This window comes from Mesoplodon densirostris, chromosome 7 (assembly GCF_025265405.1).
Source record: "Mesoplodon densirostris isolate mMesDen1 chromosome 7, mMesDen1 primary haplotype, whole genome shotgun sequence".
Classification (NCBI taxonomy): domain Eukaryota; kingdom Metazoa; phylum Chordata; class Mammalia; order Artiodactyla; family Ziphiidae; genus Mesoplodon; species Mesoplodon densirostris.
Genome location: NC_082667.1, coordinates 123,340,450 through 123,365,988, shown reverse-complemented (window position 1 = coordinate 123,365,988; position 25,539 = coordinate 123,340,450). Strand labels below are relative to the sequence as shown.

At 47.6% G+C, this 25,539-nt stretch overlaps 1 protein-coding gene across 6 annotated transcripts in view; it reads right to left on the bottom strand.

Moving 5' to 3' along the window:
* NTM (neurotrimin) overlaps nt 1-25,539 on the bottom strand; it is a 388,042-nt gene that overhangs the window by 2,638 nt on the left and 359,865 nt on the right. The window contains exons 4-8 of one of the 6 annotated variants that reach the window (XM_060103830.1): nt 20,985-21,119; nt 18,962-19,082; nt 13,005-13,156; nt 9,894-9,929; nt 4,369-4,401 (exon numbers count right to left, since the gene is read on the bottom strand). In XM_060103830.1, coding sequence (XP_059959813.1) covers nt 4,369-4,401; nt 9,894-9,929; nt 13,005-13,156; nt 18,962-19,082; nt 20,985-21,119 — 477 coding nt within the window. Of the gene's footprint in view, nt 1-4,368; nt 4,402-9,893; nt 9,930-10,047; nt 10,633-13,004; nt 13,157-13,304; nt 13,652-18,961; nt 19,083-20,984; nt 21,120-25,539 lie in introns of those variants that run through there. The other 5 variants (XR_009532976.1, XM_060103831.1, XM_060103834.1 and 2 more) reach the window with 5 other exon arrangements.

Here is a 25,539-nt window from a genome sequence, read left to right as displayed (position 1 = left end):
GATTTAACAGAGGCATTTAAAGCTGGTGTCCCACCTGCCAAGTCCATGTCATCACTGGGTTGAAGGGATAAAGCCAGAACCTGCTTGCCTGACTAGGATGCTGGACATGGAGAAACTTCTGGCTAATGCAGATCAGCATCAAATCAGGCTTTCTGGTTCCATATGGAATCATTCCAAGTCCTAGAAGTCCTGGCCTGGAAGCACTGTCCCTGTGATTTATTCCTTAGACCTTTGGGACAAATCTCTGATTCTGGGTCAGTGGCTAAACAGTTAGGAGTTTGAAATGCACCAGGTTCATCCAATCTCTGTGTCTCTGGTGCCTGGTTCAAACTGCAGGGGAGCAAAATTGTCACCCCAAAATGTCTCTTTGGCATGCAGATTATTTCCAGCTGAAAGCAGTCAAGGCCCAAAAGACTTAGGAAGAAACTATCCCCTTCCCCCTCACTACCTGAAGAATGTAGAAAGAAGACCTGTACCAGGAAGGGAGCTGTCACCATAGGTAACTACAGTGTGAACTGGGTGTGGAGACAGGGACGAACCTGCAAAATCTGTTAGCTATGTTCCTCTCTGTGTCCATCTCCCTGCCTGGCCCAGAAATCACTGTCTACCAAACATCCGCCTTTCCTTCTCTATGTGAATTGCCTCCCCTCCCTCTGAAGTCCTAAGCCCCTACCCCCAACATCCTCTTTTTAAAAAAATATTTATTTATTTATTTGGTTGCACCAGGTCTTAGTTGCAGCATGCGAACTCCTAGTTGCTGCATGCATGTGGTATCTATTCCCCGACCAGGGATCGAACCCAGGCCCTCTGCACTGGGAGCGTGGAATCTTAACCACTGCACCGCCAGGGAAATCTCCCAACATCCTCTTTTGTCTTTAGCTGAAGGTGGTATTTAAGGTGAGGGTTTGGAACATTTTGGTGAATTAACCACTTTTCCTAGGCCTCTTCCATATACACGTTAGTAAATTTTTGCTTTACTTTCTCCTGTTACTCTGTCTTATGTCAATTTAATTCTTAGACCGGCAAGAAGAGCCTAGAAGGGGAGAGGAGATTTTCTTCCTCCCCAACAGCAGTGCTCCCAAGGCCCGGACGTCTTGGCAGGGCAAGTTCTCCTGAGGAGAAGGACAAGAGACGCCTCTTCTGTTCCCCGCCAGGGAGGTGAACGTCTGGGCCACACAAACCTGAACACTCTCCTTCTGCCAGTCCACTGGGATACCTGTGACAAAGGAGCATCCCTACGAAGCACCATTCCGATTTGCTTATCATTGACCATTCAATTGGTTGCATCTTCTGAAATGTTATGTTTCTATATAAACCACCACCAGAAACTCTAGCCTTTATATTCAATCACTGTTATATATACAGCAGTCTTTGGAATCTCTGGAGAGAAGCCGGCCCCAGGGCTTCTAGAGGGAGGAGTTATCTGTTCCTCTCCTGTGAGATAGCCCTTCTTCTCTGGACCACTCCAGGATCCTTCCAGGAGACCCCTGCCTCTGCCCGAGGCCAACTCTGAGACAGGGAGCTTGTTCTGAGTCCCTGGGAGCAGCTGGGTTCCAAGTGTGATGGGAGGGTGGGTGGCTGCACCCCTCCCCAGGCGCACACTGCTCCGTGATTCCAAACGCATCCTGCACGCCTGGCTCATGGCGCCGGGACAGACACGCGTCTGTTCACACAGGGCTCCTCTCTCACCTCTTTTCGCTCCTGAACACTGGCTCACACAGCTTTGAAACCCACTCCCCCCCATCACAGTCCTCCCGTCCCAGCTCCTGGTAAGAGAAGGGGGTCGTTGTCAGTTCCTGCACAGAGATGCTCTCTGCCTCTGCCGCCTTCCACCCCTCTGGGCTGCCCGGCCAGACATCCTCCTCCAGGGAGGAGAATGAAGGATACACATGCCAGGCAGACAGCCCAGCAGGGGCCTGGCTTGATTACCACCTCAGAAAAGTCAGGAACCTTGTCTTCCGGCCGCGGAGTCTGCAACACCCCGCAGGTGGCGGCTGGGAGCTGGCAAAAGTGCCCGGGGAACCTGGCGATGGCCTTGCATGGCAGGTGCTCTGGGTCGCCTGTACTGCTCCGCCTCCGCCCGTGCCCTGGGACGCACGCAGGGATCCTGTGGGGAGGGGCCCTGGCTCCCTGTCAGAGAACTCCTCCCAGAGAAGAAAGGAGAAGGCCGCTGGGTGTGCCGGGGGCCCTCCCTGTGTGATGTTCCGCGGCCACCCTCCTGGCCAAAGTGGGTCCACGGGGCTGTCACTCCCCTGGACACCATTTCCAGCCTGGCCTTGCCCCACCAGTGCCCTCCCCTTTGCCCTGCCCAGCCTCCCTCCTGGACACAGCTGCCTGCAGGAGGAAACAGGGGTGGTCCCTGGAGAAACCCGGAGGCGGGGTCTCCTCACATCCTCTCAGAGGATGTGCACCAGCTCTCTGCCACTTGCGCCTGGACCCCTCGGGTTGACTCCTGTGCCAACTCCAGATTGATGTGTCTGTGACTCCAGGCTGATCAGACCACTGATGGATTGGATTCCTTCAGCCTTTACCAAACCTCCCAGCTGCTCTGTAGGACACGCACTGCATTTCCTAGTCTGCCTGCCATCTGTCTCCTTAGCCTCATGCTCCACCCCCACCAGCAGGCATGCACCACACATACGTGTGCACACACGAGCGTGTGCCTTCCAGCCTATTTTAGTTAATTCCCATCCTTGCACCTTCTGCCTGAAATGCTCTTCACCCGACTCACTCCCACTCCTTGTTCCAGGTTCTGTTCTGGTCCCAGTCATCTCTTCCAGGCAGCCTTCCTTGACTTACTCTGGTTTGCTTCCACAGCACCATACACATCCCACTATTAAAATATGCACCATCCTGTCCTAAAATTATCTTTATGTGTCTCAGATGCATTTCTTCCCTTATTCTGTGAGCTCCATAAGGGCAGGGTCTCTGCCTAGCTGGGCCCCCAACAGGTATTTAATAAACCTTTGTTGAAAGAAGGAAGGAACAAGAACATTGTGACCTGTGCTACGTGTCCATGCTTACTTTGTCTCTCTGTTTCTCTTTTTCTTAAGATTCTACTTGGAAATAAACCCACAAACCAAACCAAGAACAAAGCAAAACATTCTCTCCTACCTTGTCTTTGGCTTTACCTCCATTTTCTCATCTGAACACCCTTCCCCCCTATTTCGAACGATTTCCAATAAAAGTCACTGAAAATTCTTGTGGTTGAGGGAAGATATTCACAGAAGTAAAGCCATATTGGTTAAAATTCCAGGTGGAGGGCCTGAAACTGGAAAGGGGTTCCGGCCCCATAAAGCCCCTCATGTAGGAGATGAAGGTTATTATCTCCCGCCCGAGGTGGAAACTCAACCTCGGAGACCTTAAGTGACTTCCCCAAGGTCCCTTGACTTCTGTCTCCAAATACAATTATCTTTCCACTAACTTGGAGCTGTCGCTTTGTGGAACTTGCACATCTCCAGCGAGGAAGAGAGCAGAGAGTGAGGCCACAGGACCTGCCCCACTGGGCACGGGTCCAGGTGGGGAGCACACAGGCCCTCCCACGCTGACCGGCACAGGAAGATTGCCATGAGAGGAGGACCTGCTGTCCAGGCAGGTATGGACCCCAAGCTCCTGGAGCAAGGCTCTCTCAGAGCCCTTGCTGGCCAGAGTGACAGCCCAGCCCATCTGCCAGGTGACTTGGCCACACGGATGAGGTCTCTGCTCTTCATCCAGCCATGCCTCCACTCTGCGTTGAATGCCTTTATTGCCTCAATCTCATTATAGAGCTCTGGAGGCCTAAAGAGACTAATCACCAGGACCATTAGGGTCCCGGAGAACTGTGATGAGTGTCAATTATCCATCGGAAACATCTGGATGGAATGAAAGCCCCAAATAAGATGCATTTTATTTGTAGCCAAGTGACTCACCCAAGAACCTCCCCCTTCCTTCCCCTGTCCCCTCCCTCCTGCCATTTCCCTTCCAGCTCCAAGTTAGAGAGAGAGAAAGAGAGAATGGGGTAAGCAGAGGCCAGCATGCAAGGCCAAGGTCTAAGAAGATCATTGCATTAGAGCATCCGTGTGGAAAGGAAAGAGGTGGGCCTGGTACAGAGGGGCCCAGACATGGAGCTATTTTGGACACTGACAAGTCCTCATTAGTGCTGGCAGCAAAGACAAGTTAGACTTCTGCAGGGGAGGCACCCAGGGAGAATCAGATGTCCTTGGGGACAGTTAATCTGAATTGACACAGGGCCAGCCCAAGGTCAGGCAGTTCCCACTGGGCTGCCTCCTGGGGTTAGTGCAGAAGAAAAGGCATCTTGCAAGAAGGCAAAGAGTCTTGTGCACCTCAACCCACCAAGGCAGCAGCTGCCTGGAAAGTAAGCATACCAACCTTTCCCAGGGGTCAGAGCTGTGGTTTTGACTTCTAAAAGAAATGAAAAACAAGCCACTGTTAAGGCAGAGAGCAGCCAGAGACACTCACTTTACCCTCTGATGGTTTTGGGGAAGGAGGCTGAACTTCCAGCCCAGCGCCCATGCTGTTCTGACCACACCCCAGCCCCCAGACGTGCACCCCTCTGGCTTGCTGGGAAGTCAGTTGCCATAGGTTGAGTAGGGGGCCGGGGAAGGATGTGAGTGACGGTCACGTTGGAACCCTGACCCAAAGAGCGCCAGCACCCCTACCGTGTCTTAGCAGGGGATGCCAGTACCATGGAGCCAGAGGTCCCAAGCCAATGAACACTTTTTGGAGAGTAACCTTCTTTCTTTGGCCACCAGACTGTCCTCTAATTAGTTGAAGTCTGCAGGCTTTAGTATAAAACTGGCTGATTCAAATAGGCCCTCCTACAGCAATCTGAATGCAGGTAGCCAAGCTCTGTTTGAGATGTAAAGTTAACTGGCATTTATCAGTGCATGTTAGAAATTCTGGGGAGCCAGTTTCCACGTACCAGAGAAGCCCAGACCTTTGATAGCTGACCTCTCTTTTTTTTTTTTTTTTTTTGCAGTACGCGGGCCTCTCACTGTTGTGGCCTCTCCCGTTGCGGAGCACAGGCTCCGGACGCGCAGGCTCAGCGGCCATGGCTCACGGGCCCAGCTGCTCCGTGGTATGTGGGATCTTCCCAGACCGGGGCATGAACCCGTGTCCTCTGCATCGGCAGGCGGACTCTCCACCACTGCGCCATCAGGGAAGCCCCATAGCTGACCTCTCTTGATGACTCAGACTATAGGAAGCTGGCCCAGAGGGCTTCCTCTCTCTGGAGCAACCTAAGGCAATAAGTCCTGCATCCCTGCTGCCAGGACCCACCTGTGGAAATGCTGGGCACCAGCCCCTCTCTGCTGGCTGACCCAGGAAACACCCTCATTCACCAATTCAAGCTCTCAGGCCAATCCACAGAGCCTGTTCTGCTGACCAGCCAGCAGTGGGATGACCTCTCATCTTTCACCTCCCTCTTTAGCTGGGGGCCTCTGCACATGTTCACCCTGGATACAGAGGGTGGGAAATCATTCCACAGTGTATATGGGTATCAAACCGCCATTGTGCACACTTTAAATATCTTATACTTTTACTCATCAATTATACCTGAAATAAAGGAAAATAAAGCTGGACAAAAGAAAATGACATTAAAGTCTTTTGCATTGAAGTGATACAGTTCTCCGTGCAAAGGTCCTCGCATGTAGAAGGAAAGACAACCTAGAAATAACTCAGCCTAAACTCGACTAAAACATTTGACCAAAATCAGGCGAGTATGTCCCTGTGCATTCAAGCTCTCAGTCTACCCTTTAAAGGCATCTGAGATACAATGCAAATCTTGATCCAAGTGGACATTAACAACCCTGAGAAGCCACTCTGTGGGCGAATCTAAAATCAAGGATCAAAGGGGTGACTCAGAGAAGATCTGATGTACAGTCAGGGTGGTAGAGAAAAGACAGGAGTGCTGGTCCACACTGTCTGCTGTGCGGTTAGCAAGGACAGTCCCTTGGAGAGATTACAGGGCCCTGAACCCCAGCCTAGTAGCTAACTAGGGGATGTTTTCATCAATTGTCTCATTCGGACCCCACTGTCTTGAGCCTCCCTGTACCAGGATGGAGGGTGACTGTCAGGAAGGAGGACAGTCTGCAGAGAGATGCTTGGAGGCATAAAGGCATCATGGCCTTTCACCCCCGAACCACAAGGGGTGCAAAGTAAGGCACGTGTGAGGGAGGGCAGCCCACAGAGTGACGGGGGGCTGGCTTAGACTCTGCCAGAGGGAGGGCACAGGGAGGGGTTCTACCTGGTAGTCTGGCTTGTTGGAACTATCGGGAAGAGGAATACAGTGAAAGCACTCACTCCTGCGGTGCTCTGGAGCCAGAAGTGATCTTCTATGAGGGCAAAGATCTGGAAACAGCTTCAGCTTAGTTGTTCCATCCAGATCCTTTCCTGGTGAATCTCCAAGGTCATCATGCCTTGGTGTCCACATGGGTAAAGGGCTATTTGACACGCATTCTGGACTTTCCTAGAACTTAACCTTGGGCTTTTCCAGGTGGCAATGTTTCAACCCCTCTGCCACTCATGTATCTCACCACAGTGAGGAGGGAATTGTAACCAAGGCATTCTTTATATTTACTGGAGACCTCCTGCTGAGCTCCAGCCCACTCCCTGTGATTTGGTTCTAAGAAGAGATGAAGAAACTGTTTCTACATCATGTTTATCATCATGATGTGCTAACACCACTGGGCCCAGCTTCCGGGAGTATGAGCCTCTTCCAACCTCCAAGCGTGTACGAGCCCTGAGCTCGAGGCTTTGCGTTAACCCTTGGCTATCGACAAAAACAACAATCCTTAAAATCTAAGCATGTATTTTTCTCACCATGAGCTAGCCTGAAATGTGTGATCTTTTTGTTGATGTATTAAGGTGAAGCCAGGTAGAGTGGGAAAAAAAGAAAGAAAAAATGAAAGAAAAATAACATAAAAACAACAAAAAAAGAACTGCTCCCTTTAAGCTTCCAAGTTAATATCTCTGGTCAAGCCATGAAGTGATCTTTCTGCCACCAAACCCAGCTGAATCCAAGTACCTAGGTGGGCACAGGGCTGCTGTCTGATTCTAGTGGCTGGGGCAGGGCTGGTTTCACACCAGGATGGTTATACAGGACAAATAAACCTTCTAGAAACAGCGCGAAGGGATCTTTTTTGGTATCTTCTGTATTTAGACACACGTGCCATAGAAATGCTCACTGCTGGGTGGCTGCCCTTCATTAACTATCTTTCATCCTCTGTAGGGAAAAACAGATCATCTCTGCCACTGCAATTGTTTCCTTCCAATGCACAGAGTTGACTTACTTCCACCTTCTTTAATAAGATGATTTGATGGTCACTGCAAGGTTCGCAGGCATTAATCAGCCAACCTTTCCCAGCCCACTGATACCATCAAATCTGACTCCTTGCCCAGGAGATAAAAGACAAAGGACCAGAGGATGGGAAATGAACAGCCACCAAGCCACTGAGTTTGCAGTGCGCCCCTGGCACATTTGCCTGTGAGGTAGGGAGTGAGGGATGGCCGTATATCCCTGAGTCCTTAGTTATCACGGCAAGAGTCCTGCACCACCAGATATTAATATGAGAGGGAGGGCATGTAATCTGTAGTGTTTGCAAAAAGGGAGCAGAGAAATACTTCAAGGGTGGCAGAAAATGCTGAGAAGGAATGAAATTCTCTTATCTGAATCTTTCTAGACCATCCGGATATTAAGTAGCAAAATAGCTTGGAATGTCTCTTAAAGCCAAGTGTTCCTTGTCTGTGGAAATCCATTGGAAGTGAGGGGAGCATAACCTGGGAGTATTTCCCTGAGAAAAGAGGTAGCTCTCTATTCTATGGGACGCTAGAAAAGGAGGAAGAAAAAACAACAACACACACACACACACACACGCATGCACGCACACACACACACACACAGATGAATGAGAGAAATATCCCAGGAGCAAGATATGTTTTCTCTAAAATAGTCCTGAGCTGTACAAGAGTCCAACAGCTACATGGAAGACCACACTAATCCAAGTCTTAGAATGTTCCAGGTTTCTACCAACTGCAACTTCTGGCCTGGACCCATTGCCCTGCACCCAACAAGAAGGTGAAGGGTGGGAGCATAGTAGAAACAGAGTAGAGAGCTGGCGTGCAGACCCTGCCCCAGACTCAGTGGCCAGCAAAGCAGGTGAGAATGCTCAGCTCTGTGTCAGCAGGCGGATCTCCTGTTCCTGGTCCCATGCTCAGTATCAGGTGGTGATTTGTTTGTTTCCAATCAGTTTTGCTATTGTTGGCTTTAGTGTGGGACGTGCCCCCTCCATCCCTTGAGGGCAACTTTGGTGGGGCACCTTCGGTGGAATTCTAACTCCTTAGCAACCACTCCCTGTTTTAAAAGTCGCTTTCCCTCTGAGAGTAAAGATCTCAGTGATCAGACTGAGCTGAGTCACTTCTCAAAGTCCCTTGTGAAGCATCTTCTGCTTTACGTCCTGTCTCTCACACGTCCCTTTTACCATTTATGCCCTTAGCTACTTTTCCAACGCTCTTTGAGATCTGCGGACATGCCTTGCCCAGGGGTTCAATAAACGTAAGTTGGATCAAGTTGAACCTGGACACTTCCACTGACTTCACTTTTTTTCTATTTCTTTGTTTCATTTTCCCCTTTGTGGTCTATCACCAGGGTGCCCTACATCACTAAGGTGAATAATGCATCCCTGAATCATTTCACGATCAAAGCATTCTTCCTCATATGTCACACAGCTTCCCATATAATTCATATCCTTCCATCCCCTCCCCCGCCTTCCAAGCCCAGTGATTGTTTGTGCGATGCGAATGGATGAACAGGTGGGATGAGCAGGATCGGGGGGAGGTGGAAGGTGGGAAAGACATTCCCATCATTGTCGTCACAGCTGCCTTCCTGCGGGGCTCTCTGAGGGTCTGCACGGTCCTTAGGAGGAAAACAAAAGCAGCACACGCAGCATGCGTTTGATTCTACCACTCAGCCTGGGCCCACTCCTGCCCAAATGTTTAGTCACAGTCTAAATGAATCACTTTTGCTAGGCTAGGGAGCTTGCGAAAATGTGAAGGGCTGAGTAAAAAGAGGTGAGAGATGCACGTGTCATACGGGGGGAGGACTTGGACTGGGAGAGGTGGAAAGGGGATGCGGAGAGGGCTTGAGAAATGAGGTCATGAACCCCTGTGTCGTGACATTGGGAGGTCCCTGTACCTGGAGACTGGACTCCAACAATCTAACGTGCACCTGGCGACTTTCAAAGCCTTTTTAATACATGCTCTCAGGTGAAGGCTGGAACAGCTCTCAGATAGATAAGACAGATGAATTCTATGTCACAGAAGAGGAAATGGAGTCTGAACGATGTTTCCTGAGCTGCCCAGGCACACAAAACACCCAGAAGTTGTGCTATGGACTAGAGCTCAGCGGCGTCCACTCCAGGTCACTGCTGCCGAGGATCCTGCAGGTACACCTGCTCACCTCTCCTTCCCGGAGACCCTCCCCATGACCCTGCTGCTGCAGCTTCAGGACCATCCGAATCTCCCTACACAGGATGTCTGCTTCTATGGCTGGGCTGTCAACGGGACTCTTGTTATGAAAACTGCTCAGTGGGTGGACTTCTCTGCCTGTTGGTTCAGCCTTTTGCCTCCATCAGATCTCAGGGATTTGAGAAGTGAGTGCCATTTCCTTTTCTTTCCCCTCCCAGCCCTTCTGGGGAGGTGGGCAAGGTGAGCAGAGAAAAGGGGGCTGTTCTTGGAGTTTCATCAGCTCCCAGTAACCTCCTTTGCTTCTGCTGCCATTTACTAAGCACCTGTACAGACAGCAGCCTTGGGTGATGCATGGCAGGGGGTGGGGAGGGGGGTCTGGGAGAAGGCGGGGAGGAGAGAACCCAGACAGCAGGGGTGGGTGGGATACTGACCTTGTAACAAAGTTGAGCTTGTAGGCTCACTTAGCTCTAAATCAGGTGGGGATATACAGGAGAGAAAAATGAAAACAAACACATATATTATATACAGTAGCTATATATTGGCCATATATAGTTTGTATACTGTCTTTCACACACATTTCTGGAGGAGTGGAGAAACAAAAGAAAACACAAAAAACAGAGGTAATAGGACAAGATGCAGCATGAGGAATGCTGAAAGGCTGGGTGCGTGCACACAGGATGCCGTGGTCGGAAGGTGAGAGGCTGGCCATGCGTACGCACCCCAGAGCAGGGAGCACGGACTCTGGGTTTGTGCTGGGCTGGGGTGCTGATTTGGTAACACAGGACCAAAGTCCCTTTCCAGATGAGACCTGTGTCACATCCACACCCACACTGTTTCATTTTGGGAGACTTAGTTCAGGAATTTCTGGTCCTCGTGGCACCATGGCAGGAGCAAGGTCCTCCCAGGAACTTCTGTGATTCAGGATCACAGGGGCTGAACTCTCCTGGTCCCCTGCAGCCTCTGGAACCTTAGGGACAAGGTGCTCAGAATCCTTCTGGTTCCTGATAGGAAGGACCACCCCTGCCCTGTTTGGCTTAAGTACCTCAAAGATACTGACCCTGATGGGAATCTTCCAGCACCAGCATCCCTCATTTTTCAACGTCAGGTCATGTGTACAGCTTACGTGCAGGTTGGTGGCAAAATGATGCTAATTTAGCCAGCTCTCTGATGCTACAGGAGAATGAGCTTCATCACAAAGTATATTCACATAAAGTAAACGCTGCTTTCCAACCTGCTCAAGTCGGCTTGATGGCTCTGAGCCGAGTCTTCTGATAATAGGAAATGACATGGGAAACTCCCTAATACATTTATATTTGTCAAGATGTCTTACTGATAGTGGGCGTCAATAGTTTAGGGGCCGCACTCTGTGGACCAGCCACAGCAGAGCCGATGGTGGAAATGCCCATCTTGCCCGTTAGCGGGATTTCATAGTCTCGCGGTACTACGTCACCCAGGTGGCATTGCTGTGATGGACTCCTCAGAAAGGCTCTCTGAAATGAGGCTAAAAACTTGGTTTCTGCTTGATTAAATTTGGAAAAATGCTCCAAACTTTTTCTCTCTCTTAGAGATTTAGTGTGTAAAGTCTCTGAGACCTCCCATGTTAAAGAACATTCCCACATGGGCCCCATTCATCTTTGTTGGACCCAGGCTTTCTAAACTTATCTGAATCCATATTATCAATTTTTAAAACATGTTTTTAGAGAGCCCCCTGTACTCCAGAAAGCTGGCAATTGTAGGACTGTCCCAAATGGTACACAGGGTGACATGAATGCTGACAGACCGGTGGGGATACGGGCAGAGGTTTTAACTGCCAAACACGGGTCTGCGGAAGGGAGAAGTTTTATGGCACATGCTTCACTGCATTGCTTGTCACAAATGCCAGGGTTTCACTCTTAAAGTTTACTTCTTCTCTCTCTTCTCATCTTAGATCACTTAAGGGGAAGAGGCCGGGGAATTGGCAGTGATAAAGCCAATTGCAAAACCATTTCATGCATCTGATTTGGAAGAACAAAGAGGTCAAAGGAGGAGGGAGATTGTTTCTAGGAACGAGGAGGGCTATGCGTGGAGAGCAGGGAACTCAGGGGGAACCTTGGATTTGCAAGGCAAGGGAAGGAGGGGGCTGCCCCTTCCTAACCATGGCCCTTCTGTTCATGCAGACAGACACCTGCCAAAAAGCCAAAAGGCTGACAAATGTGAAGGGCCATGACAACTGGCCCTGTGTGGGAGGCGTGAGACACATCAGTCACTCTAATCACAGCTCTGCCCATTCGGGTCTGCCAGCTCTGGGATCAAGGGCAGGCTTCCCCTTCCCAGCCCTCCTGGATAAAGCTGGGCTTTATTTTACATGCTGGGTAAAAGGGGGATGGAATGTGATTTGGAAACCGAGATGGGACAGTGGAGCAGCACAGGTGGGCTATCAGGGCAGGCTGGGTCCACTGCACCATGGAGAGGATTTGGCGGGGGGGGCGCTACTTGAAGCTCTGGAATTATCTGGGGGTCCTCAGAATAAAAAGGATTTAGGTTCCTGCCAATTTTCTGCTCACTTCCTCACCTTTCCCTCCCTGTAACATTCAAGAGTGCTTGTTAACATGGTGGACGAGGGACCAGACTTGAAAAATTCCAAGCTAACTGAACTTGTGGGGCCTGGAGGGATTTGCCCCCAAAGCAACCAGAGATTAACCCTGTGGGCTGCGGGGAGAATCTGCCTCTACCCAGGGATGGGACCCATCACAGATGCCGGATGACGCTCGGGCATCCAGACTCACTTCTGTGTAGCTGTTCTACCCATAGAAGTGCGAGACATTGGGGTCTAAGAGGCAGCTTGTTTACTTGCTTCCTTTCCTTGTTTCTGGCACCAGTAAGGTTGCTGGATATGTAATGAAGGCACAGCAGTTTGCCTTGCATACATTAGTCCTCAATAAATAGTGACTGAATGAATTAATGCATGAATGATTATGGGACTTCTGTCCGGATGGGGGCTCGGTTGGACAGATCCCTTCAGACAACACCCTTGGACACAAATGGAGAAATCGGGAAACACTCATTTTCTATGTTCATTCTTCCTCTAGCACTAATAGCGTTCAGGATCCCAAGGCCCATGACTCTACTTTTATAAATACAATGCAGTTTCTCTTATGTCCCAATGGCCAGAAAAAGTTTCAGAAATGGTAACATTTCACACTCATCCAGGGAACAAGTATAGAAATAGTGCATGTTCCTCTCTGGGCTCTTGACTATTGGACCCAACTGTAATAACCACAGTCAGTTCAGAAGATACTGAGGGGAAAAATGCAACGTCACTTCAGTAGCCTCAAATCCTTTGCTCTGAGATCAGAGTTCTTCCTAGTATAGAATGACGCCTGGTGTCTACTTTCCTACGTGTGCTGCTTCCCTCTCTCTCTCTCTCTCTCCCCTCCTTCCTCCTTTCTTGCCCTTCTCACCCGCCCCTGCCTAACCACCCCTGACTCTTGTCCCTTCCCTCCTGCCCCCCTCCTCCACACGCCCCTCCCTCTCTCATTGCCCAGCCTGGGGTTCCATCTCACCAAACAGTGTGATGCTGGCGTTGGTGTGGCCCAGCTTGTTGGAAGCCACACACGTGTAGTTCCCATAGTCATGTTCAGAGACATTGAGGAAGATGAGTTTGGAGAGGAAAGGTCTGTTTTCCACTTTGACCCCCTTCTTTCCTTCAACCAGCCTGAGACGAACAAGAGACAGACCAAAAAGAGAAAAGGAGATGGGTTTTTTTATATATATATATATATTTGTTTGTTTGTTTGTTTGTTTGTTTTTCTCATAAGGAAGAAGAGAGACTCTGGAATTGATGACCTTCCCTCTGCCCCCTTTCTGTCGTCACTATAATCACTTGTCTTTTTTGCATTCAACTACACAACAAGTTGGCCACAGTCACACGTATAATTGCATTTCTCTGTTTTACGTGTGTGCCTGGACACATTTCCTGGCACAATGCAGACATCCATCTCCCTATGAAGACAGTGAAGTTCTCTGAAGGCAGGTGCCTTCAACAAATATTATGTGCCAGCTGTGTGCACTCAGCCCAACAGGATTTGTGTGGTAGGTGCTCGGAATTGTGGACATAATTGATGTTGATGGTGGTGATGATGAACATATGATGCGGACGATGATGACAACCAGGAAAATGAAAAACTCGGTCTTCAAAGAGGAGGAAAACCTGAGGGGTTTGAAAGAACAATGTTTTTCAAGCACCTGAGTGATAAAATTATCCCTTAAGAACTTGAGGCATTCTACAGATAATACCTTATTTGGGGCTGTGATTAAGATTAAAGAATCAGGGATCGTTTTTACGTTAGGGGACTCTGAAGGGCCTGGGAGTGGTGATCTGTCCAGAGTATTATAGCAACTCAGCCTGGAAGAAATTACAGATGCCTGAGAATATGGCCCTACATGGCCAGGAGTGTCTCCCTGAGATGTCTCAGCCCATCATGGAGTCCAGTGTGCCACAAGGGCTCATACCAACAGCCGGGGCCACTAACTAAAAGCCACAGAGAATTAGTGGGGAGGACAGCCAGGCACGCTTAGTAGAAGCACAGACACCATTACAGGGCAGAGAGAGAGGGAAAGGAGAAAACTGCGTTCGAGTTCGGGAGGGCCACATCCTCCATCTTTGGAGGCTCTTAGTAGCAATTCCTATTGAACTTACATGTCTACATGGAAATTATGAGACCAGCTCTCTCCTTTTAAAAAAATTCTGGAATGCCCTATTTCAGAAAATGGGCTTTAAGCCAACCTTTTACTTTCCCTGAAATAATTTGACTTCCCTGCCCAGAAGCTGAGTCTATGCTACAGGAAAGAGAAATACTAGTGGGGAAAATCATCCTTCTGAATGGAGGATCTCAGGGAACTGGTCACAGCATCAGCTGGCTGTGTAGGGCCTGGCTGGAGCAGGACGTGTAGACAGTAAAATATAGCAAGATGATCGCATATGGGCACAGGCTTGTGGGACACAAATTGGAGCAAATTGCTGGTATTGGAGTCATCAAACCGAGAAAGACAATATTCAAGGCAGAAACAGAAAGTAAAGTCCAGCAGGATAATGATGAGAAAATGCTTTGTAAACGATAAAACGTTATTTGAAATAATACATTTCTCTGGAGTCAGACACTGCAAACTCCTGCCTGTCCCTGGGCCACAGGACGTTTTTGGCAGAGATGTCAGCTGCTTTGTCATTATCTGAAGGTGCTGTCTCTGTAGGAGGACAGGATGGTTCTCTCCTTCCCCAAGGCTTATGACCACCATGATGAGAAGAGCAGGATTTTGGCCTCAGTCCTAACCCAACGTCTGTCTCCAGGGAAGTCAGAGTGGGGTTGAAGGAACTTGCCTTGCTTTCCATTCTGTAGATTTTCATCTGTGAGCCTTTGTCTCTCCTAAGTGAGGGGCAGTGAACCGGCCTGAGTCCAGGGACTTCATTAAAACGTGAGCACAGTCCAAATTGAATAAGGTGTCTGGCTGTGCGGCCAGACACTGCTGTTCTATTTCCAGCTTGTTCTGTAGATGCTGGTCCTCCAGGGGGTGCTGTGCAGAGAAGGCTCTGAAGCCCACCTGCCAGGAGGCTTCTCTGAGCTCGCCAAGCATATTGATCCCATTTGCCATTCTGATGCCATCCCTGGGCTGGGGAGGAAGCCTTCACATCAGAAGCAAGCTGTGAACTAGATTTCAGCTCTGCAGTGGGGAGAGATGCTTACCCAGAGCAGGTTCGGCTTGACAGCTCAGAAATGTCTTTAGCTAAAAGCAGAGGAGGGCGGCCAGTGGTACTCAGCAGCACCTTGCAGCTTCTGGGATGACCCTCCGTGTGGTCACACACCTCCTCATCCCATACCACTGCTGAAAACAAGCAGGACCCGGGGGTGATCCTGAGCACAAAAGCCTTTCTGTGTCCCCTGTTTCTTGTTTGTAGGAAATAGACTTCAGTCAGCCTCCATGACCTTCCCTGAATTCCAAGGGGCAGGTTCAAACAGATGCTAATCAGGGAAGGGAGGGGCTGCAGAGACAAGGGAGGAGCAGCCAAGAAACAGTAGTGCAGCCTTGAAGAAGGGTCCTGGTGCCCCCTCAAGGGATACACATCAGCTGTTTTGCAGATACTGAAAACCCCTGTGTGTTGCCCACAAGCATGTAGTCCCCAGAGCAGTTGGAACCAAAAGGTTGATGATGCTGAGTCTCACCTACCTCCCCACCAGCCAGTCAAAAGAACGTACACCAGCTGATCACGCCCTCTTTGAAAGATTACTGTAAAACTCCTCACTACCCACTCCAGATTGGGACACACAGTTTTGAGGGCATTAGCCCGCTGTGGCCCCCTTTGCCTGGCAAGGCAATAAAGCTATTCTTTTCTACTTCACCCCAAACTCTGTCTCTGAGATGTACTTCAGTGTTGGGGTGCAGAGGCCGGATTCGGCATCACTACCAGGCTTCAGCTTCTTAATGCTTTTCAGTGGCTGGAGTCCTGTGGATGAGTGGTCCTTATTAAGGACAGGGTTCCCTTCCCTCTCCCTTTGATCGATGGCACACACGGTGGTGGCTGGTGTCGATTGGCTAGTACACAGTTAGGACATATTTCTACCCTGAATTCTGAGAAAACTGCCTGCCCCATCATATAGACTCCTTTGATTTGCCTCAGAAATCCCCTCAGCTCACCAGGAATGTGAGCTAGTTTAGAGCTGGTCTTCCTCCAGGCAGGTGCAATCTGCCCTGGGAGACCTGCCTGGGGGGGGTGACCTGTGAGTGGCCCAGGAAGGTCAGGCAGTGACAAGACTTCAGAGGCAGAGATGCTCTTCTAGAGCTGGGTGCCAGGAGGACAGACAACTGCATTCAATGGTCTCCCATTCCCCTCCCATTTACACAGGGGAATAAATACACGAGCAGCAAATGGGAAACCGAGTGGAATCTACTAAAGGAGAGAAAAGGAACTGCCACGAGGACTCAGACAGAGGAGGACTCAGAGGCGCCTGAGCCAGGGGCTCTGAAAGCCGCTCCCCACCACAGTGATGCTGCCGGGCCCTTTCCTCCTGGGTGAAGCCTTCAGCCCCCCTCTCCGTTATGCAGCAGCAAGCTCTCTCTTCCTACGCTAACCATTAGCCATTTTTGCCTAGAGGCTAATCTTCTTTTCTCCACGTATTTTAAGATTTTGTTTCTTCTACATTTTGCTCACATTTTTGTCCCATAGGGAATTAGAAAAACAGGATGCAGCTGATTAATTTTCATGAAGGCCCGGGCCATGGAAAGTTCAGGAATTTACCCTGGAGCTCAATAGATTTTTGTTTTGTGTTTTGTTTTGTTTTCTGATACTGGACCTTCGCGTCTCACTTTTGTTCTTAGTAAAGGAAAGGATAAAAAGGAAGAAAGAGGAAGCAGGATTTCAAAGAAAGATACCCATGTTTATTAATTGGGAAAATACTATTCCCTTCTGCTTGATTCTGAATTCTTGGAAAAAAGGAGGAAAGCCAGCTATTTCTTCTTATCTCTCCCTGAGTTTGCTTTTCCTCATTCTGTCTCAGTACTTCCATCTACAAAATGGGCTGGACACATACAATGCACCTAAGTTGCTGCCAGAATGGGTACCTACAAATGAAAAAGTACTGCTTCTCACTTGGAAGGACTATGATGATACACAATGGGTCCTCTGACTAAGCAACTTGGTTCTAAACAAAGTTCAGGGGTTGATGCAGAGACTGGAGGAGCTCTTGGTGTCTGGCCTCTTTTCTTAAACTTATTTTTTATTGAAGTATAGTTGATTTACAATGTTACATTAGTTTCAGGTGTACAGCAAAGCGATTCAGTTATACATTTATATACATATATTCTTCTTCAGATTCTTTTCCTTTATAGGTTATTACAAAATATTGAGTATAGTTCCCTGTGCTATACAGGAGGCCCTTGTTGGTTATCTATTTTATATATAGTAGTTGTGTATCTGTTAATCCCAGACTCCTAATTTATCCCTCACCCCTTTCCCCTTTGGTAACCATAAGTTTGTTTTCTATGTCTGTGGGTCTATTTCTGTTTTGTAGATAAGTTCATTTGTGTCATTTTTTTAGGCTCCACATATAAGAGGTATCATATGATATTTATCTCTGTCTGACTTACTTCACTTAGTATGATAATCTCTAGCTGCATCCATGTTGCTGCAAATGGAATTATTTCACTCTTTTTGATATCTGAGTAGCATTCTGTTGTATATATGTACCACATCTTCTTTATCCATTCATCTGTTGATGGACACTTAGGTTGCTTCCATGTCTTGGCTATTGTATGTAGCGCTGCTATGAACACTTCCTGGTCTCTTCAGGAAAGAATCCCAAGGCACTGGAGATGTTCTGAGACGTGTAGGCAGCAGCTGGGTCTCTCCCGGCATGAGTCCTGGCCTGGAATTGCTCACCTGCTCTCCTTCCCAAAGCTCCCCCCACCCTTTTTTTTTTTTTTTTCGTTATGCGGGCCTCTCACTGTTGTGGCCTCTCCCATTGCAGAGCACAGGCTCCAGATGCGCAGGGTCAGCGGCCATGGCTCATGGGCCCAGTTGCTCTGCGGCATGTGGGATCTTCCCAGACTGGGGCACGAACCCGTATCCCCTGCATTGGCAGGCAGACTCTCAACCACTGCGCCACCAGGGAAGTCCCCCAAAGCTCCCCTTTTTGTTGCTTTTTTCCCTCAACTTCTCAGCCTCTGTCACTCTGTCCTCCGCCTCTACCCCACATACACCTCAGGACCTTTGTGTATCGCCCCCCTCCCCATTTTTACGAATGTGTTCTGACCGTGGACAGCTCTTGCACATGTATTTGCCGTTCATCCACCTGAAAATACCTCTTTGATAACAGTAATCACGCGTTGCCTGGTCCCCGGAGCCACTGAACCCTGTGCTAACGTGCCATTGGCTAACTCCTCATGGTGACAATCTTCAGTGATCATGACAAACATCCTGATGGCGCCTGCAACAATTGGAGGGGATGGGAGAGGCCCCTCTCTTTTCTCCTGCAGTGAAAGTACAAGCTGGGCACAAAGGGAGGCTAACTCGGGTCATGGATGCTTTCATGCACCACCCCTGAGAGTGGCTGGAACTGGACCGGAGTCCTCAGACACAGCTGACTTAGTGCTCGGGACCATTCCTTCCTGACGCCTTAATGCAAGCCTGAGAATGTGTTAAAAATAGCTGCAGGAAGAACACATTATTTTCTAGGCCTATAAAAAACTCACAGGCTCCTAGTGGCCTTTCCTTTGAGATTTTCCTTCCTTTAAAAACTAGTTTTTCTCAGGCTTGTTGGTGAGCGAGTGCCAGTTCTGCATGGCAACATCACAAATATAGCTGAAGTTCATTAATATCAAGAAAAGGCTTGTTTGTGTGTTGTTTCTCCCTCATAGGTAGGAGGAGTTCAGGAGAGGACTTTGCGGGAATCCATTTGCATCCCTGTGGAATCAGGCAGGAACCTGGAAGGGCTTTCTTCTTCTTGTGGGGAGGGGGAGGGAGCCTTACCTTTTGTCATCCTTGTACCACTGGAATTCGGCTGAGGGAACCGCGGAGGCTTCACACTGCAGTGTCCCCGTCTGTCCCACGGGGACGCCTGTCCCCTTAGCTTCTGAAATGTATGGAGGATCTGCAGAGAGAAGACATCCCATAGCAGCTCAAATGCCGCCGTCACTGACTGTGTTTGTCATGCTCTGCTCTTCCTCTGGTCTCCACCATGTGCCAGAGAATGAACCATCCCATATTGTTCTAAGAAAAAGCTCACATGTACTGCTTCTGCTCCCCTCTGGACAGAGGTGGAATGACCAGGTATTCAGGCATACTTCCTGTTTAAACTTTTCAACTTTCATAGGATGTAGCCCCCCCCCATGGACCCTCTACCCCATGGGTTGACAGTCAGCACCTTTAATCAGCCCTATAGGCTGTCTGCACACCAGGTTCTTGCCAGAGTATATAACCTTGAACTATTCAATTTCCATCAAAAGCTCAGTTGCAAGAAATAATACTCATGGAGAATTGCCTAAATGATACACAGATCCGTCACTCTTGGAGGTGCTCTACGCTGGACCCCAGAATCCAGCCGGACCGACTAGACCTAAGTACTTGACCTGCATTCATTCCAAGGCTTTGTCAAACTGCCCTTGACAATGCCGACAGTTGCACTGAAATACATTGTGAGAAACAGCCACAACCAACTCGCCCTTCTGTTTATTGCAGAAATATTGCATGTGATGTCATTGTGCTCTATTTGTGGAGACCTTAACGTGAAGTTATTTTTCGAGTCTCAGTACCAGAAAAACCAGTGTTTCTCCCAAGCAACTAATTTGCTTTTATCTTATGGACATAAACCTCAAACCAAATGATGTTTCCCCTCTTTGCTTCATGAACTGGAAGCCAAATCCTGGACCCATATCTGACCACCTTGGCATATAAATTTTATGTACTGATTTCCCCTTAGATATCACTTATTTTCCTATATAGGTTTTCCCTTTGCTTACATTTCCTTACTCTTTAGGTTAATCTTTATTAACCTTAAGTCATCTTATGTCACTTTAAAAATAAATCATGGTAGAGTACAAAAATGGTATCATTGTTACACCTGTTTCCATGCTGCTTAAAGTGCTTTGTGTTAATTAGGTTTGAATTGCAACAGAAACCAAAATATTAAAGAATGAGTAATCACCAAAACACGATATTCTTCCTCTACCTCCACCCTCACCTAAGTTTTAAAGGAGGAAGGCTTCTTGTCTGCTGGCTTAGTTCTTGGGTTCTAGTCTGTCCTAAGACTTTCTGAAATTGGGCACAGCAGGGAAAACTTTCAGAATGTCACAGAGAACTGAGTCAGGGTACATAATGAGGAACCGAGAGGGGAAAGTGTGAGGGAGGGGGGAAGTTGAGCAGCATCAGTGTCAGAGAGAATTTGGACGGTAAAGGAGGAGGAGGGGTCCAGAGCAGTGGCCTCCAAACTTTTTGGGTTCAGTACCTCACGTAACAAAAATCAGGTATGAGCTATACCCACTAATATGTGGATATATGTATGTTTATCTATTTATAGTTCAATTAGGAATGTATACCATGTCCATCAACATACATAATTGGGAAAGGATGAGATAAAATCAGTATACCATGAACAGAAATTATAATATTTCCTCCATACACATGCTTTTAATTTATTTTCTTGCTTGCTGTGAAGGAGATGACTGTTTAGAGAGTGAGAAGCTTGGTGACATTATGAGTAAAGTATGGGAAAAATTGGGATTCAAAGACAAGCTTGTATAACATGCATTGAATGGTATTTCACGATCTTTCAGGAATGTTAAGGCAAGTTTAGGATTATATGAAATCACTTTCAGATCCAATTTATTATCGTTTTTTAAAAGAGTTTGGAATTGTCCCTCCTAAAAGCAGGAAACAGACTGCAAGGCTGCTCTGTTTCCTACCCCGAGTCAGGGTGTGGTGCTGAGGCCCAGCTCTCTGTTGTGGCCGCGACAGCAGCAGCCTCAGGCACGCGCAGGGTGGGGGTTCCACTTACAGTTCACGGTGACCTTGACTCTCCGCACCACTGGGGCAGCCACATCATTGGAGGCGCTGCACTCATAGTCCCCCGACTGCTCCCTCGTGATGCCCTGGATCTCCAAGTATTCATCTTCGCTCACAAAGCCCACAGCTGCAGGAGAAGGTGTGGTGGAATAGGAGAAAAAACACCAAAGGTACAAACTTAGAAAACAAAGTGTGCAGTGGTTACGTCTGCAGAGAATTGTGCCACTTCTAAGTCCAGATTCTTGGGATCCATGCCAACGCTCCCTCCTTCCACTTTTTTATCTCTTCCGTCACCAGCTCTTCCTTGGTTCCCTGATGGGTCAGCTCAAATGTTTGTGTTCCTACCTGCACTAAGCACAGAGTCTGGAGAATTGCTGGTCCTCAGTAAGTGATGAATAATGTTGACATTTACCCTGCCCGAATCTCAGCAAGCAGTCAGGCTCTGGGGATCTGAGTTAGGCACCTTTGGTGAGTATTAACTTTCTGGTACCCAGGTATCATTTAGGCTGAACCTTGAAATGCAAAGCTGATGACATCATCCTAGATCACGAATCCATGATCGTGATCATACCACACTAGCAGTTACACACACACACACACACACACACAGCCGCAAAAGGCAGTGGAAACACTAATGAAATTAAATTTCTGTTTTCAGATTTAGACACTCAATTAAATCAGCAGAAATCCATTTTCTAAACTTCAATCTGCTGGAGCTCTTGGGTACAAGATCCTGGCCACAAATCAACGGCAGGGACTCCACCCTCTCACTACAAACACGGCAGAGAGGAAAAAGCAAGAAGACAGGGCTGCAAATCACACTGTCACATCTCCGTCCAGAGACTCAGTCTCTCCACTGAAGATTTATGAATAATAGTAACAACCGTCTACCTACTTGACTTCCTCGCTGAGGTCTGGCCTTGAGCCTTTGATATGGACAGACCAGGACATTAACGCCTGCAAGAGGATGGTCACTGTTGCCTCCCAGAGTCACCCTGAGTGTTAACCTCCTCATGGAGAGACAGGGGATGACAAAATAACCGGGTGCATCCCGGGATCAGCCTGCCTCTCTGTTAAATGAAGATAGTCAGCGTGATGGTACACCTTACCCTGTGACCTGGCATCGTCTTACAGGGAAAATGGGTGCTATTTTTAATAGTTATTTTGGGACAACAAGCAGAAGTTGAGACTGTCCCCAGAAACCAGAAGACATGTTCCCTGGAATAATGTATATATAATCCTAACACCTCACAGGGCTGTTTGGAGGAACAAATGAAAACTAGTTACATGAAAGCACTTTGGAACACTAATGTGCTGCACACTTGTTGTCCTGGTCACCCTGTGATCTGCCTGGACGCCCAGACTCAGGGGGCGCCAGGCTATGTTAACCCCAGGGGGGCCCACCTGAGTGGGGAGGGAAGAGGCACAGTGCCCCCAGGTGATAAAACCCCTCCATAACACCACCCATATCGGCTGATGCAAAGCACAAAAATAACAAGAAGAAACTACTGTAATACAAATAATTATGTGTGTGGTTTGTAAATTATGGTTATATGTGTTCTGTGACATTGTTAAGCTCCCCATTTTTTGTCAAGATCATAACAGGAGCAATGACAATGACGCACAAGACAACAGCTTTCTTATACAGAAGGACCACTGCCTGCCCAGCGAGGCCAGGGCTCCTGGGTCATGGTAAGTCTGTATCACTGTGCAGAACTAAGTCCAACCTGAGCATTTCCCAGGTGTCTTCATACCCTATGGAGCCCACATATATGTGCAGGGACACTCCTGCCTCTACGACCTTCAGGGGAGCAAAAGAATAGCCTCTGTCTATTAGAGCAAGTGAGTAAGAGTTAATTAATTCACTGGAAGAATCAGGGACGTGCTGACAAGTAGAAAACAGTGTGCAAAAGTCCAGGATATGGAGAAGACAATCAACATCAACCCACAGACCCTCAGAAAACAGCATGCAAAAGTCAAGGATACGGAGACCTTCAGCATCAACCCATAGACTCTCATGGTCCCAACCAGTGAGAACCTTCTCCATGTCACAGGAGCCTTAATTGTCACTGTTTCCTAAGCATCTTTAGGGGAAAAAGCACCAACCTTGATTTGCCGAAGGGTGGAGGAAACGAGGAGAAGAGGTTTAAATGATGAGCTTGTGATTCCTTTTAGGTTGTCGTTGTTTATTTGCGCCCAACCTGAGCCTACATTTGTCAGATATTCCCCGCTAGATGCTGTAATTACTGTGCAAAGCATCGAGGAGACCAGTGTCACACTTAATATTCCCATTAATTTTAAATGGTGGTCCTTGGTACATATGTGTGGCAATTGGTGTCATATTTTAATTAGGCTTGCCCTACGCCATCTGAAATTAATAATAGCTCGAATTACCAGTGTAATTTATAAATTAACAGTGCCATAGCATTAGAAAATAAATTAGCTCTGGACAGCTGTTTCTGGATTGAGCTCCAGTGTCAAAACAGTGACTGGGAGGAACTCAGATCTCCTGGGAGGCTGCGTATGACACCATCAAAGCAAAGAAACAAAATGACACAGGGTCCTCTGGTCTCTTGTTCTTGTTTCCAACTACAGACCATGCATCTAGTTTAATTCTATCATCCAAATGCGTTCTTGTGTGACCACAGTAAGACTTATAGGAACCAAGCTTGTATGAATTTGTTATAGGAATATCCAAATGGAGAAGTTGGGGGGCGGATTACTGTCACAGACTGAAATGCAACTACATAAATATTAGGACAATCACGGTAAAAAAGTTAGAAAGTTTTATGTGGGGACATGTGTGCTCCTGTATGTGAAGTTTAATATATTAATATCAGGCAATTTTATGTAGGGAAGGAAGTTAGATGGCTTAAGATTTGGGGAGGGCTTCCCTGGTGGGGCAGTGGTTAAGAATCTGCCTGCCAATGCAGGGGACACGGGTTCGTGCCCTGGTCTGGGAAGACCCCACGTTCCGCGGAGCAACTAAGCCCGTGAGCCACAACTACTGAGCCTGAGCGTCTGGAGCCTGTGTTCCACAACGGGAGAGGCCGCAACAGTGAGAGGCCCGTGCACCGTGATGAAGAGTGGACCCCGCTCGCCGCAACTGGAGAAAGCCCTCGCACAGCAACGAAGACCCAACACAGCCAAAAATAAATAAATAAATAAATAAATAAATAAATAAATAAATAAATAAATAAATAAAAAATATTTGGGGAAAGTGTATGTTCTCCGCTGACCTAGATGTATATTACCAGAGGGAGAGGATTACACTTAAGTCATCCTGCAAAAACCAATGAAGCTTAATTTTACTATCATGTGTTCTCCAGACCAAATGTAGAATTATAGGAAAAGCACAATCATTGCTTACCCATTGTTATATGTACACTTTCTGATTAAACTGGAAAGGTAGTATGTATATAGTAAAATGCTTTATACATTTTAGCTTTCATTGTCATTATTGTTACCTTTCTCCTCATATACTTTTTTCTCAAATAGGAGCAAAAATAGCAAAACCAGAGAGAAAACCAGTATTTATATATATATATATATATACATATATATGTGTGTGTGTGTGTGTATATATATATATATATATATATATATATATATATATATATATATATATGACAAACGAAACTGAATCACCAGAAATGAGGTCCCTATAGGGACTGCTTGAACAGACAAACAAGAAAAAAAAAACCCACTAAACTGAAATTTGAATTTATAGAGTTAATGATTAATGATTCAAGGAAAGTTTTCCTTTAATTGCATTTGTGCTCTGGCTATGAAATGATCAGTGCTTTGTCACTCGAATGGATAACTTACAAAGACTATTGGAAGAAAAACAGAAAGAAAACAGATCAACAGAGCTAGGACATAGGCTGACTTCAGAAGAATTGCCTAGAAGAGTTGTTTGAATATAGAATTTTAGATGCCACTCATACCTACTAAATCAGAATCTCCTGGGATGAGGAGTGTTAATAATTTTACTTGGAAATTCTTATGTACAGTCAAGTTTGGGAATTAGGGATTTAGGTCAATCCTGTATTTTTCATGTGGGAAATTGAAGTTTAAAGGAGGCCATGATTACACATGGGGCTAGAGGCAGCACACCAGGTCTCCTGATGTCCCTCACACCGATCCTGCAGCTATAGTGGTGTTTTCTAATGGTGTTTTTATGCCGTGTGCACTGGTCTTATTTTCCCATGCAATCAAAACTTTTTGACAGCAGGGACCATGTCTTGGGCATCTCTGGCTCTCAAGGCACCTAGGAAAATGGTTTACATAACTTGAAACTTGTCAGCTTCTTATTAATAAACTGATTGAGGGCTTCCCTGGTGGCGCAGTGGTTAAGAATCCGCCTGCCAATGCAGGGGACTTGGGTTTGAGCCCTGGTCTGGGAAGATCCCATATATACAGAGGAACTAAGCCCGTGTGTCACAACTACTGAGCCTGCACTCTAGAGCCCATGAGACACAACTACTGAGCCCGCATGCCACAACTATTGAAGCCTGCGTGCCTATAACCTGTGTTCCACAGCAAGA